The sequence below is a fragment of the Psittacula echo genome, assembly GCF_963264785.1.
Source record: "Psittacula echo genome assembly, chromosome: 9".
Taxonomy (NCBI): Eukaryota; Metazoa; Chordata; class Aves; order Psittaciformes; family Psittacidae; genus Psittacula; species Psittacula echo.
This window is the reverse complement of record NC_137745.1, coordinates 20,585,918-20,598,798: the sequence shown is the minus strand read 5'-3', so window position 1 is coordinate 20,598,798 and position 12,881 is coordinate 20,585,918. Positions and strand designations below refer to the sequence as shown.

General features: G+C 50.7%; 3 protein-coding genes across 12 annotated transcripts in view; 1 reads left to right on the top strand and 2 right to left on the bottom strand.

Annotated features, from left to right (window-relative positions):
• Positions 1-59: 59 nt before the first annotated feature.
• Positions 60-2,126, bottom strand: RPL32 (ribosomal protein L32). The gene is made up of 4 exons (XM_080625745.1): positions 1,970-2,126; positions 1,228-1,328; positions 825-1,006; positions 60-234 (listed from the first exon to the last, which is right to left on the bottom strand). Exons 2-4 carry the CDS (start codon positions 1,321-1,323, stop codon positions 105-107), a joined length of 408 nt encoding a protein of 135 aa, XP_080481871.1. The 5' UTR covers positions 1,324-1,328; positions 1,970-2,126; the 3' UTR covers positions 60-104.
• A 487-nt stretch (positions 2,127-2,613) lies between these two features.
• Positions 2,614-7,995, bottom strand: MBD4 (methyl-CpG binding domain 4, DNA glycosylase; the record flags this gene model as incomplete). The annotated part of the gene is made up of 9 exons (XM_080625169.1): positions 2,614-2,879; positions 3,468-3,571; positions 4,170-4,319; positions 4,564-4,698; positions 5,033-5,107; positions 5,673-6,505; positions 6,777-6,957; positions 7,383-7,924; positions 7,976-7,995. The coding sequence occupies 9 exons, from the start codon at positions 7,993-7,995 to the stop codon at positions 2,802-2,804; spliced, it is 2,118 nt and encodes a 705-aa protein (XP_080481295.1). The 3' UTR covers positions 2,614-2,801.
• Positions 7,196-12,881, top strand: part of IFT122 (intraflagellar transport 122) — a 33,019-nt gene continuing 27,333 nt past the window's right edge. For 5 of the 10 annotated variants that reach the window (XM_080625739.1, XM_080625735.1, XM_080625731.1 and 2 more), the window contains exons 1-7: positions 7,196-7,406; positions 8,079-8,145; positions 9,064-9,148; positions 9,930-10,008; positions 10,804-10,880; positions 11,302-11,368; positions 12,418-12,564. In XM_080625739.1, coding sequence (XP_080481865.1) covers positions 7,366-7,406; positions 8,079-8,145; positions 9,064-9,148; positions 9,930-10,008; positions 10,804-10,880; positions 11,302-11,368; positions 12,418-12,564 — 563 coding nt within the window. In that variant the 5' untranslated portion in view covers positions 7,196-7,365. Of the gene's footprint in view, positions 7,407-8,078; positions 8,146-9,063; positions 9,149-9,929; positions 10,009-10,803; positions 10,881-11,301; positions 11,369-11,925; positions 12,565-12,881 lie in introns of those variants that run through there. The other 5 variants (XM_080625736.1, XM_080625737.1, XM_080625738.1 and 2 more) reach the window with 5 other exon arrangements.

Below are 12,881 nucleotides of genomic sequence, written 5' to 3'. Positions count from 1 at the left end.
GCCACTCGCTGCCCCCAGCCCCAGCCCTTCCCTCCGGCCATTCACAACACCCGCCCCAGTCTGTTTTACACTTTATTAAATACATCTTGGAGGCAGAGGCTGCTCTATTCGTTCTCCTCGCTGCGCAGCCTGGCGTTGGGGTTGGTGATCTTGATGGCGAGCTGGGCCGCCCTCTCCACGATTATTTTCCGGTTCTTGGAAGACACGTTGTGAGCAATCTCTGCGCAGTACGACCTGTTTGGAACACAGAGTACATCAGGCTCAGCTCCCACAGCAGCCAAGGCAAAGCAAAGTGTTTCAGAGCCATCCCGCTGGCAGCAGCAGGATGCAGCAGAAAACAGAAGTGTCACAACACGGGAGCTGAACCACACCATCATCAAGCCCGACCATCACAGCCTGAGGCAGGAGCTCAGCACAGCGAGACCCTTCTGCTCTTCCTCTGGTGAACAAACAGCCAGTAAGAGGCAGTGTTTAAGTGTTAATTATTACTCTTTTTACTTTGTTCTGAAAGTGCCACACGTGGACTCAGGCCTGTGCCTGAACAGGCACATGAAGCCAGAGCTCTCCAATTGCTGCTTTATCAGTGGTGCACGTATTGAGCTGTTTGCCACCTCTGTGACACTGTGCTTCACCTAGAAAGACTGCACAGATGATCCCTGAGGTCCCTTCCAACCTTGGATTCTGTGACCAAAGGAGGAGTTCACAACCCAGGACCCCACAGGTGTGCTGCTGGGGAAACTGAGACAACCTTCATGCTCTTGAAAGCAACAGCTTCCCTCGTGTCCACGTCCCCCGATTGCGCTGCCTTTCCCCCGCAGACTTACTTGTTGCTCATCATGAGCACCTCCAGCTCCTTGACGTTGTGGACCAGGAACTTCCTGAAGCCAGTGGGCAGCATGTGCTTGGTCTTCTTGTTGCTGCCATAACCGATGTTGGGCATCAGGATCTGGCCCTTGAAGCGCCGGCGAACTCTGTTATCAATGCCCCTCGGTTTGCGCCAGTTGCGCTGGAGAAAAGCAGAAAACATTTACTGCAGGGAGCAGTTCTGAGAGCAACATGAAGGCAACAGCCTCCAGGTGACAGCTCCAGCCTGTCTGATCCACCGTGCCAGGCCATGACAGCACAGCCCTGCACCTTTCATGCCTTAATTCACCACCAATCCCGAGGCAGCTGTGCCCAGCCGTCCCAGAATTCACATCCTCACGAGCTTCCCCAGTGAGATTTTACCTTGATCTTGACATAGCGATCAGACTGATGCCGGATGAACTTCTTGGTCCTCTTCTTGACGATCTTAGGTTTCACGAGAGGCCTGAGGGCAGGCATGGTGCCTAAGGCAAACGGGACCGGTGTCAGCAGGGCGGCCCCGCACAGAGGTTACGCACTGCCGGCCTACAGCGCGTGTCGCAGACTGCCTTCCACTCGCGGGCCACTCCGGAGGCTAGCGAGGGAATGGGTGTTCGCCTGCAGTGCCTCTGCCTCCCGCCTCCGAAGCTGGCAGAGCACTGAGAGCTCTCCAGATGCGATCCTGGGAGGTTGCCCGCGGCCCTATTCACGTACCCCTCCCCACCCTGAGCAAGCGGTGCTGCTTCAGCTCCCCCTCAGCAGAGCGGAGCCGGAGCGTGTGCGCCAAACCCGTCACATGCAGGGGCAGCGCAGGGGGGTCTGCGCCGTCTGACGGGCACGGGCCGGAGCTCGCGGCGCTGCCGCTGAACGTGCCGGGTTTGGCGCACACGCTCCGGCGCCGCTTTGCCGAGAGAGCGCTGCGGTTTCGCCCGGGCCGGGCCCGAACCGCGACCCCGGTCAGGCCCCAGCTCACGCCAAGGCGGAGCCCCCGTTACCCGGTCACCGCCTCGCCAAGGCCCGCCACGGAGGTCCCGGCCCTAGGGGCCCGCACCGCGGGGAAGGCGGATGGTGGAGGGGAGGGGAGCGGACCCGTGGGGGCAGCGGATGGCGGCGGATGAGAACTCACCGGGAGCGGTATTGCGCCTTTCGCGGCAGGCCCCGCCGAGAGAGAGAGGCGGGGCCGCGCGCAGAGCCTGATGGGATACGCGGAAGGTCCTGCCAGCCTCACGCGGCGCAGCGGCTGCGCAGAGCGGGCATGTAGGCCCCGCGGAGCCGCGCGGGACCTCGGGCCGCCAGCGGGGGCTGGCACCGGGCGGGCTCTGTCCGGCGGGACCGTCCCGGTACAGCGGATCGGTGCTGCCCCGCGCCCGGTACCGTGCGCTTGGGACGAAGCTGCCAGGACCTGCCCGAGCACCCGCAGCTCCAGCCAATCCCGCCGGGCGCCCCCTGGCGGAGAGGCTGCTCAACCGCCGGGCGTGGGACCGGCTCTCAGCGTGGGACCGGCAGCCCCGGGTTCGCACGCCCGGAACGCGGCTGCGCTGCCGCACATCGCTGCTTTCTCCTGCCCACCCTTCCCCTCCACACCGGCCCCTGAGCACCTCTGCCATCGCCAGCCTCCACTTGCGCAGCGGGACCAGAGCTGGGGACCCCCCAGCCAGGACTGCGCACTTGCTGGCAGTGAGAGCTGGAAAAGACCCCAAGGCCACTGTCACCCAAAGGCACCGTGCATCGGGGCTGCGGCTGGGCCCAGGAGACACCGTGAACAGGCACTACAAAAACTGGGACACGTTTATTAAAACCCAGAGATTTGAAACATGACATCATAACAATGACCCAAGCCGGGTGCAACACACAGATAAATACTTGATCCAAGAACTTGGTCAGAGTAACCCACTGCACAGAGCACGTAAGGCTGTGAAGACAAGGAGGTGGGCACTGTGCCTTCCCTTCCCAGTGCCTCAGCCTATGCTCAGTCTGTCCCGGTTCTCCCAGAGCCATGTGTGGTACACGTTTAGCTTGTGGTCCTGTGGCTGTACCTAGAACACCATAAAAAGGCTCAGCATTGAGTAAAAGACCTTCTCTTGAACCACCTCATTGCTCTGTTGGATTTCCCCTCCCTTGGGACCCCCTCCATGCCTCACAGGAGCAGTAAACCCATGCCAGGCTGCCAGCCTCTGCCAACCAAGGAATACAGCACTTGGTCAGCCCTGAAACTACGCACCCCATGTGAACTGGGAGTGGGGTCCTACACTGGAAAGTAAAACAGCCCCTCACAGACATCTGCCATAAGAGAACCTCAGCACAGCAGAGACCCCACCAGTGCTGATCACAGATGGATGCCAGGATCAGGCTGGCAGGAAGCATAAGGAACCTGGTTCGTAGCTGGAGCAGGGAAGAGATCCTCACCCCCCACATCAAAGAAAAAGAACACAGTGAGAGTGGAAAATTACAGAAAAAAAACCATGAAGGTGACATGATTTTAGAGGTTCAGACTTGTAAAAGGGACATTCTGTGAACTCAACCTACTGAAGGTAGGGAAATCACCATCTTTTTTAACCTGGTGGAGCCATCAGTACAGAGGCAAAGGACAGAGCCTGGAGCCAGCAGCGCAGCTGCACACCCACCTCCTTCCACTCGTTGACACAGAAGATCCTGTAGGAGTCGTTCCCATACTTGCCAATGCCGTGCAGCTCAATGGGGTACTTCCACTGCTTGCTCAGGTACTCATCTGCAACGCACAGGTACAGGCTCCACTGCCTGCAGGCAGCTGCCAAAGCAGCTCTGAACAAAATCCTCATTCTCTGCTACTGTTACTTGGCTCTGCTTTGGAACATTTTAGATGGAAAACACAAGTTTTGGCTCTCTCCTGGTGACAGCAGGCGATGAATCCCCATGGGGCACAGCTTAAACACCTCTTAAACAAATCACCGTGGGGGAGTTTTAATTATATCTCTCTCCTCAGAACCCACAGAGGAATACTTTTATTCTAAGTACAGAAAATATCAGAATCATAGCAGAATTCCTGCTGGAAGGGCCTTCTGGATGTCACCTGATGCAAAACAGAGCAGAGCCACCTGCAGAACACAAAGTCACTCTTGCAGGCATTCGCATCTTTTTGCACTCAAGGTCTCTAGGTATGTTATTTCATTCTCACAGTTGAGACAGCAGGAGCGGCAGCTCTGCACATGTAAGACCAACGTTGCAAAAAACAAACCACCACCAATATTTGCCCAAGAGAAGGGAAAAATCAGAGAGCACTGTTTGAAAGTGCTGTTTGCCTCACTCGTAATTTAGACCATTCCACTGGCAAACCTGGGAAATCCTACCTGAGAACTTGATGATCGTTTTTGCTCTGAGCTCATAGAGGCCAAGAGGCTTGATCAGCTCTGACATCTCTTTCCAGTCTGCAGTCCTGGTTATTTCAGGAGAAGGATATTTCTTAAGGAACTCCCAGAGCACAGGAATTGCCATTTTACCTAGTGGAGAAACCCCATGAGCAGAGGGCTGTGCAGGTCATTCTTTTATTCATCATCTGTGTATGCTTTCTGAAGTGAGCTTCTTCAGAGGCAAGAGCTATGATTTACAGATTACTGCTTTTTACACTGACACAAGTTAATACACATTTATTCTTTCATTAATGCTATTAAAAATGGCAGCTGTTCTGACCCTGTAACACCTCCCCACCATTTATACAACAGCAAATTGTATTAGTCTAGTTACCTGAAGTTTTATTGAGAAATATGGTTGCAATGAGAAGTTTCCATGGATCGTGGAAAAGTGTTTCTTGGATCAGATTAAAAGGAGAACGTGGAGGAGTCCATTTTCTGAGGGCCTTCCTTCTAGGTGGGCTGGGAGCTGTATACAGAAGCAACACAGGATGATTTATTGGACAGTAAAGGATGGGGTTACCTACTTAAATGAAAATAATAAACCCCAATGAAGACCTCTTGAAGCAGATTCATCTTTGTGGGGGCACAATATGCAGATGGAGGTGTTTGACACCAGCCTTCAGAGCTGTTTGCAAGATACAAATCACCAAGGTGTTAAACAGGACAAGCTCAGTTGTGCCAAGATGAGTTCTCTGATGCCACCTGAGCACAGCCGGCCTAAACCTGAAGAAATTTCCCATAGCATCCCCTGATCTTGAGCCATCCTATCCCTCCCCCTATAAGAAATATCATGAGTATACCTTCTTTACTGTATTTACTTGAAAAATATGGACTTGTTTTCCTCCTATCCACTTGTGTCCGTGGGATAAACTCTTCTGTAAAGAGATAATACCTCAGCATTAAAAAGGAAAAAAGAACCCAAGCATTTTGGTGTCCTGTCTCATGCACCATTTCCACTTTATGTTGTGATGCAAAGACAAGGATTTCTTGTAGGTGTCCAGAACATAAATATGCTTTAGATTCACTCCGGTACTCCTCTGCAATTCAAGTCTCTGAAAAGTCTTCACAAGAGAAGACTTTGCTGCAGTCTGAAGAAACAGGCTCAAACTACAGCCAAGGTATTAAACATTGCCCACACACTCCAGCACACAAAACAAGTCAGAAAGAGCCTTTTCTAAGAACCAAACTGACCAACTGTGCAATGACATTAAGAGTTGGTGCAATGAAGGTAATGAGCACTATTGTATTATATCGCTAAAGAGATCAATAGAGTAAGTTCCAGTTGTGAATAAATCTGCATTAAGTCAAATGCTGTTGGATAAAGAAATGAGACAGATTCAGATGTTGAAGCAGCCTGACCTGGAAGAGAAAACTCTCCTCGCTTGGGTAAAACCCCTAACAGAATGTTAAGCCCATGTTCTGCTCAATCCACACACGTACCTGGCAGCACTTTAAAGGCAGTGAAGCTGCTCTTGTCACACAGCTGCAAAGCATCAGCAGCCGTTTCAGTCTCAGGTTTAGAATCCTGGTTACTTGGATTCCCTCCACCTGTCTCTTTCCTTGCTCCCAGCCCGCTGGTTTTCTCCTCACACTGCACAGATGTGTCCTTAGATGCTGTCTCTGCAAGTTCCTCCTCTGCCAGGCCCTGCAGCCCCCTCTGCGAGCAAGCTGGCACCACACTCAGCTGTGTGCCCGACCGTGGCCGCAGCCAAGCTGTCCCTGCACCCGCAGGGTCTGTACCCTGCTCCTCCACACCCCGCCTGCCTGCCCCACACGTGTCTGTCTGTATACAGAGCCTCTTGCTCTGTACGCAGCTCGCTTCCTGTTTGCTCCCTGCTCTTCTCTGCCTTTTGTTCTGGGCGCTATCCCGATCCCTCTCTTCTGAGCTCTTCCCAGCTTTCCTATTCTGAACACGTTTTAAACCTGCCCCCTTCTGTTTGGTTTTCAAACAGTCCTCTGGGCTCATGCCTTTCCCGGTCAACTCTTGGCTTTCCAAAGTGCATGGAGCATCTCCCAGGTGCTCATTCCCAGCCTGAACACTTTGAATTCCATCCTCTGCATCATTTTGCAGGCCTTGCACTTGACTGTGAGGATCCTCATTCTCTGAATCACTTCTCGTGGCTTTTGTGCTGTAGCTTTTCACCCTCAGACATCTCCTCCTCCTCCCATTAGGGGCTGTAAAATCAAAATCTTCCACTTTCAGCGATGTCTCCCCAGTTTTCCTGAAGTACTCCGCAAGGGCCCTTTTGGATCGCAGCTTATTTCCGTCAGGGCTGTGGTAGGAGAGAAAAGGGAATGAGGGACACCCCCCTTCACGCCTGGCTCTCACTTCGCACCTACTGCAGCATCTCAGCAACCCAAACAAAGGATAGAGGCAGCAGAGAGGTGGCGCCGGGACCGGAGCAGCTCCGCACAGCGGCTTTACCGACAGCCCGCCCCGCGCTGTGCGCTTCCTCCCGGGACCCCGGCACGCACTCACACACCCGCGAGCCCTCCCGTGTTACCGGGACGGGACGGCGGGGATTGCGCCGGGACCTTCCTCACCTGATGAAGCACACGTCGGTCCTCCCCGCCGTCCTGCCCGCCTGCCTGCGCCTCGTCACCCTCTGCCAGCCGACGGGCACGGCGCTGGGCCCGGCCGCCGGCGGTTGCTCTACAAACCCCATCTCCGCCGCTGGCGCTAGGACGCTCCGCAGCTGCTGCGTCTCGGCTGCCGCCCGGGAGGCTGCACGGGGAAGCAGACGCACGGGTCGGTCCCTGCCCCGAGCGCGGCGGCTCTGGGAAGCGGCGAATTTAGGCCCTGTCCCCACAAGGCCCCGGGCCCATCCCGCCCCACGGGGTCACCTGCCGCCGCCTCCCCCGCCCCGCTGGGGCGCAGTGAAGCTCGCTTCCGCTCCGCTCCGCTCTGCCTCCACCCCGCCGCAGCTGCCGCCACCATCAAGTGACTTGCCGCCGCTCCCGCGTCGTGCCCTGCGCAAGCGCGTCCCGGCCCCGCTGGCGGGCGCCCCCTGCCTCTACGGCGGGCCGGCGGGTCCCCAGGCGCATGAGCGTTGCCCGTAGCGCCAGCGGGGCGGATGTAAACAAGTGACCATTAAGGAGGGGCGGCCCGGCCCGGCCCGGTTCGGCCGGGGTGATGCGGGCCGTGCTCACCTGGCGCGACAAGGCCGAGCACTGGTGAGCGGCCCTGGGGGTTGGCCGGGCCGCCGCGGTCCGCTGCGCACACAGGCGGCTTGTGAGGAGTCGCGTCCCGATGGGGCTGTGGGCGGGGAGCAGGCGAGCCGCGGCCGGGCCATCGGGGCAGCGCAGGGAGCTTTCCCCGCTGGGTGTGCGGTGGGGTCCGCGGCTTGGGGCTGCTGGTTGAGGTCGCACTGGGCTGGGCGGTACCGGCCGCTGCTTTGCCCCGCTCCCACCGCGCGGGCTGCGGAAGGCCTGGGCTGAGCGTCCTCCTGCAGGCAGCGGTTCTCCTCCCGCGCAGGCCCCCGCGGCAGCAGCGCTGCGCTCCTGCTGCTCGATACCGGTGCTCAGTAACGCTGCCCCTTTTCGGGGTTGTTTTTGCCTTTCTCAGCTCCTGTTGAACCGCAGGGCAGCAGCCCTCGCCCGTGCGTGTGAGGGTCTGCCCCCGGGGCGCTGGGGCCGGGGGCGGGCAGTGCTTGGGCTCTTCGGGGCACGGGGAGACCGTCCCGGGGTTCCTTCTGTTTGGGGAGTTTTGTGAGGCTCCGCTGTCCTCTGGAGTACGCAGTTACCGGTGTTTGTTGTGCGGCATTCTTCGGCGTGAAAGAAAATCTGTTTTCTGTCTACTAACAGGGAGTTTTCCGGGGGGGGATTTGTTTTTTCTTCTTCCTTTAGTATTTATGACCTTGCATTCAAACCGGATGGGACTCAGTTGATAATTGCTGCTGGAAATAGACTGCTGGTAGGGAAACTTTTTCCTCTTACAGTTATAGTTTTATGCACATGATTTCTTTCACATGAACTTATGAACATAGCCTATCAAAAATCCTCTTATCTCTGCTAGTCCATGCTCTTATCTGCATACATATTAGTGCAAGCTAACTGTAAAGTGTTTTGAAGCTTTTCAATGTTTCTTACTAAGTTTTAAGCTCTATTTCCGAAAGTAATGCGATTAAAATTACTTTCCTCATCTCATCCACTCACACCTCACCCGGTGGTTTGGAATCCATTAACCCACACGTAGCACAGCGGCGTGGCTTGCAAACACTGCCTTGTTACAAGTTTCACGCAAAGCCGTGAAAAGAAACTCCAATTGATGGCCTGGCTTTGTGAGAAGCTTCAGCTGGAGCTTTTTGTGCTTCCCTGGTTCTGCCTGCCCGTGGCTGACCCATCAGGAGGAGCTGCTCAGGGCTGTGCTGCTCATAGGCCCTGCAAAGCTTTCAGGTGGGGTGGGGGTGGCACAACATAGAGATCAGGGGTACAGGGCAGTGGGCTGCAGTTCTCACAGTGCTCACGGAACAGGATATTGAGTTAGGGTCCTTTCTGCTAATCTATTACATTTAAGCATCTAATGAAGAGAAAGAAGGAAGGAGTAAAGCATGCTGGGCAGATGAGGTGTTTGGAATCTTCTGTGCATGTAGTTTTCTAACACTGAGTTTTCTCTCATTCTGAGAAGTATTGCATTAAGGAAAGCTTCTGCACTTTAAGCCAGTTTGTCTTGCATGGACTGTATGCTATGTAAAAAAGAACACAGAAGAAGGTGTATAACCCTTTTGGCCTTCAGTAATTTTAGCTTAGCCCTTGCTGGGATATTTTTTTATGTATGTCTTTTTGTTTGAATGTCTGGCTTTGGTTTTTTTTTTTCCCTTTGCTTAAATAGGTATATGATACTTCTGATGGAACCTTAATCCAGCCTTTGAAAGGACATAAGGACACTGTATACTGTGTGGCTTATGCCAAAGATGGTAAATACCACTTGAAGGGCTTTGCTAGTCTGGTTTGTACAGTGCATGTCTGTAGTGCCAGTTGCTAGACAGAGAAACCAGGGTGGTTTCACTGACTCTTCTGAACACACCTGTGAGTGTTGGTGGTTTGTTTGTTTTGTAATGGAGAGATTGACCTGCAGAAGTACCTTACTGGTACATGTGAGGCTACCTGTTAATCCAAGAACTGCAGTCCCCACTTTCTTCCTCCTTTTACTTCAGTGGTGGCGAAGTTAATATTTGTGGGTAATGTGAGGAGAAGCCTTGTCCCAGAGATCCTTTCTCTAGCACCCGACCTGCCTCTGGTTATCCCAACCTTCTGATCCCCCACATGCTACCATGCTCACTACAGGCCTTATTCTGCTTCCAGTTCTCATTCTGTGGGGACTTACTGTGTGGATTCAGAGGACTTCCTCTCAGATCCTGCTGTTTAAGCTTTCATAGGTACCTGTGGAAATGGACTGGTTTTCCCTTGACCCTGTTAACATAAATGTGCACCCTGTGACTGGCAGCATTGAAAAATCTGGCTGCTTCCTTGCCTGGCTGGGCTTTAGCACGGCCTGCTCTGTGGGAATAGCAAAGTAAAGTCACCGGAGTTCCATGTAGCTGGAGGAGTGCAGTCACATCAAGACACTTGCAGTGTTAGGCCCTTTATTACATGAGCCTTGTCAAGTTCAAGAACTTCTTGCTCTCTCTTTGATTGAATGTTTGGAGTGAAAGTGATTCTTGTATGCGTGGGATTTAAATGATATCTAATTCCTAGGCAAACGCTTCGCATCTGGCTCTGCTGATAAAAGTGTGATAATTTGGACTTCAAAGTTAGAAGGAATTCTGAAATACACGTAAGTGACGCCTTCCAATTCTGTGCCTCTCAAAAGCACACTTTGATTATGCTCTTTTGCTGTCGGAGTGTGTACTGTTAGATCTGGAGGAAGGTTGACTAAGGTCAGAGAGAATGCCAGGGGGTAATAGGAAAGGGAGGAGGAAAAGAGCAGTCAAAGTATCTGAACAAGCCAGGAAAGCAATTAAAGGCTTAAAAGAGGGTGAGAAGTCTGGAAAAGCCTCTGGATTTAGAGGGCCGGCAGAGTACTGGGGAAACTCTCTGCAGATCAGAATAAAGTTAAGCAGAAAGTGACTGTTCTTGTAAAACAAACAAAATTAATATAAAGCTGGTTCAAAGAGCAAATTAAACAAAAAAAGCAAATTAAAAGCTTTTGATATACTCCATCTTCTGGCTTTGTTTTTACATCATCCCTCTTAAATGACATCTTCAAATTCTGTTTCTGAATGTGTGTGTGCATCGCTAGTTGTATGCACAAGCCAGTGGACTGCTGGGAGCATAGGCAGGCATATTTGGTTTAGAATTTGGATATAACCTTCAATCATGTTTCACAAACCCCTATCTCTGTACATTTTTAGATGATCTTGATGAAATACAGTGAATCCTGCCACTTAGTGACAATTTTTGTAAGGTTTATTACTGATCTAGTTTACAGTAATAGCAGATTAATTTGATGTAATATAAACTGATCAAGTTATTTCTAGCATCTGGTGAACCTTTCAGCAAGATAGCTGAAAGTCAGCAAAGGGGACATTTAAGAATGATTTATTGAAATATGATTGTAACTTCATTCTAGGCATAATGACTCTATTCAGTGTGTTTCATACAATCCTCTTACTCATCAGTTGGCATCCTGTTCTTCCAGTGATTTTGGTATGTCTTCTTCCTCCAATTTTCCCATTAAGCCAGTAAATTCTATTAAAGTTGTATAGCAAAGCTACCTACAGGTGCGTACAGTTCTTTATATCCAGAAGAGATGAGATACAAAGCTACCTAAAGTAATATTAGATACTTATTTAAATCACTTAAACTCCTTTGGAAAGGGCTATGTAGTGAGGATCCATGGGATAAAATGTACTACTTTGATACTATGATTTTTTGCAGAGATGCTCACTGTGTTATTTAAATGGATTTTTTTTTTACTGATAAATACTATGTATATGAATGTCCTTCTAGCAGTGGATGAGACTTTGGTCCCTGGGAAGTCCCAGCTGAGTTTTCTGACAATGTTAGTTTCCAGTCTGAACACTGGTCATTTGCCGTTTACTTTGGCTTTTTGTTTGCTTTAATCAAGGCTTGTGGTCTCCTGAGCAGAAGTCAGTCTCTAAACATAAGACCAGCAGTAAGATTACTTGCTGTAGGTAAGTTTTAAGGATTACCTAGGTCATTTAAGTTAGTTTCAATGCAAACCATTCAAATTAATATGCGAGCTTAAAGGAAAAAAAAGTTCAAGTGAGACAGTTCAGCTTATGCAGAGCCAGCGCCCAGCAGCGGGCCAGGCTCTGCTGCCTGGCTGCTCAGTACCATCATGTGTTGCTGCTTTGCCATTCTCAGCAGTGAAATACCTGGGCAGTGTTTATAATACTCCAGTAGGAATATGATTAATGTTTATCAGAGATGATTTGTTCTTTCTGGTGTAGTCTTCACAGAGACTGACCGTGCCACCTCTCCCCTCCCTGCACCCTTTCTATTTTCATAGCAAAGGGGTTTGGTTTTTATTTTGGTTTTTATTTGGTGCTCTTTATAACTGAATTCTGAAAGTATCAGAGAGGTGTTCTGGTCTAGAGCAGGTGCCTTCTCTCTCCCTCTGTTAGTCACCTTGTGAAATAGCAGTAATGTGAAGTTAGAGGAAAAATAATTATACTTTTGGCTTGTAGAGCCATTCATCTTCTGTGTTGTTGTATTTTCAGCAGAAGGAGATATTAATGATTATGGGGAAACTGAAGCGAGGGTTCATTAATTTGTATAGTCATCCATCTGACTGCAGCAGAGACAAGAACAGAGCTCAGGTCTCCTCTGTCCTGTACTGTGCGGTTTTATCTGATGGGTGTTCTAAACATGGCTTTTAAAGCAGTCTGGTCTACTGCCAGCACTGTCATTCCCCAAAATGTGTCTGTTACTTAGCACATGTTAGAAGTATTGAAGGCAGATGATAGATTTAATTTTTTCTTTTTTTATTTCTACATATATTTTAATTCTGTGTATATTATAAAATGTTCTTGCTGTAGTGCATGCTGTTGCCATAAATGTGGATTTAGATGCATAAACAAACTGTGGGATTACTGGCTACCTCCCAGAACTCCCTCTTAGAAGTGTATTTCAATCCTCCCTATTTGAGTATGTTGTGCATCCTACCTTCCTGCTGCTTGTTTATAGTAGTTTGCTCTTCAGTAAATGTGTGTTTTACCAGCTGGACAAATGATGGCCAGTACCTTGCTCTGGGGATGTTCAATGGCGTTGTCAGCATACGGAATAAGAATGGTGAAGAGAAAGTTAAAATAGAGCGTGCAGGGGGTACTTCATCTCCAATATGGTCAATTTGTTGGAATCCATCCAGGTAAATCATTTCATCCTTCCTTTTTCATGCTGAATAGGTAATCCCTGGCTTATTGATTGCAGAAAGGCTTGACTTTTATCCCTGCTGAAACAGATTAATGCCATGTAGGTTACCTTTTTTTCTAAGTGATTATGTATTGGGGTTTTGGCTTTGCTGCCAGTCTTCAATTGCGTGGAGAAAGTACGAACAAGTTCTGTTTAAATCATAGAATCATTTAGGTTGGAAAAGACCAACCATTAACTCAGCACTGCCAATTCCCCCACTAAACCAAGTCCACAAGGGCCACATCTACACATCTTTTAAATGACTATAGGGAC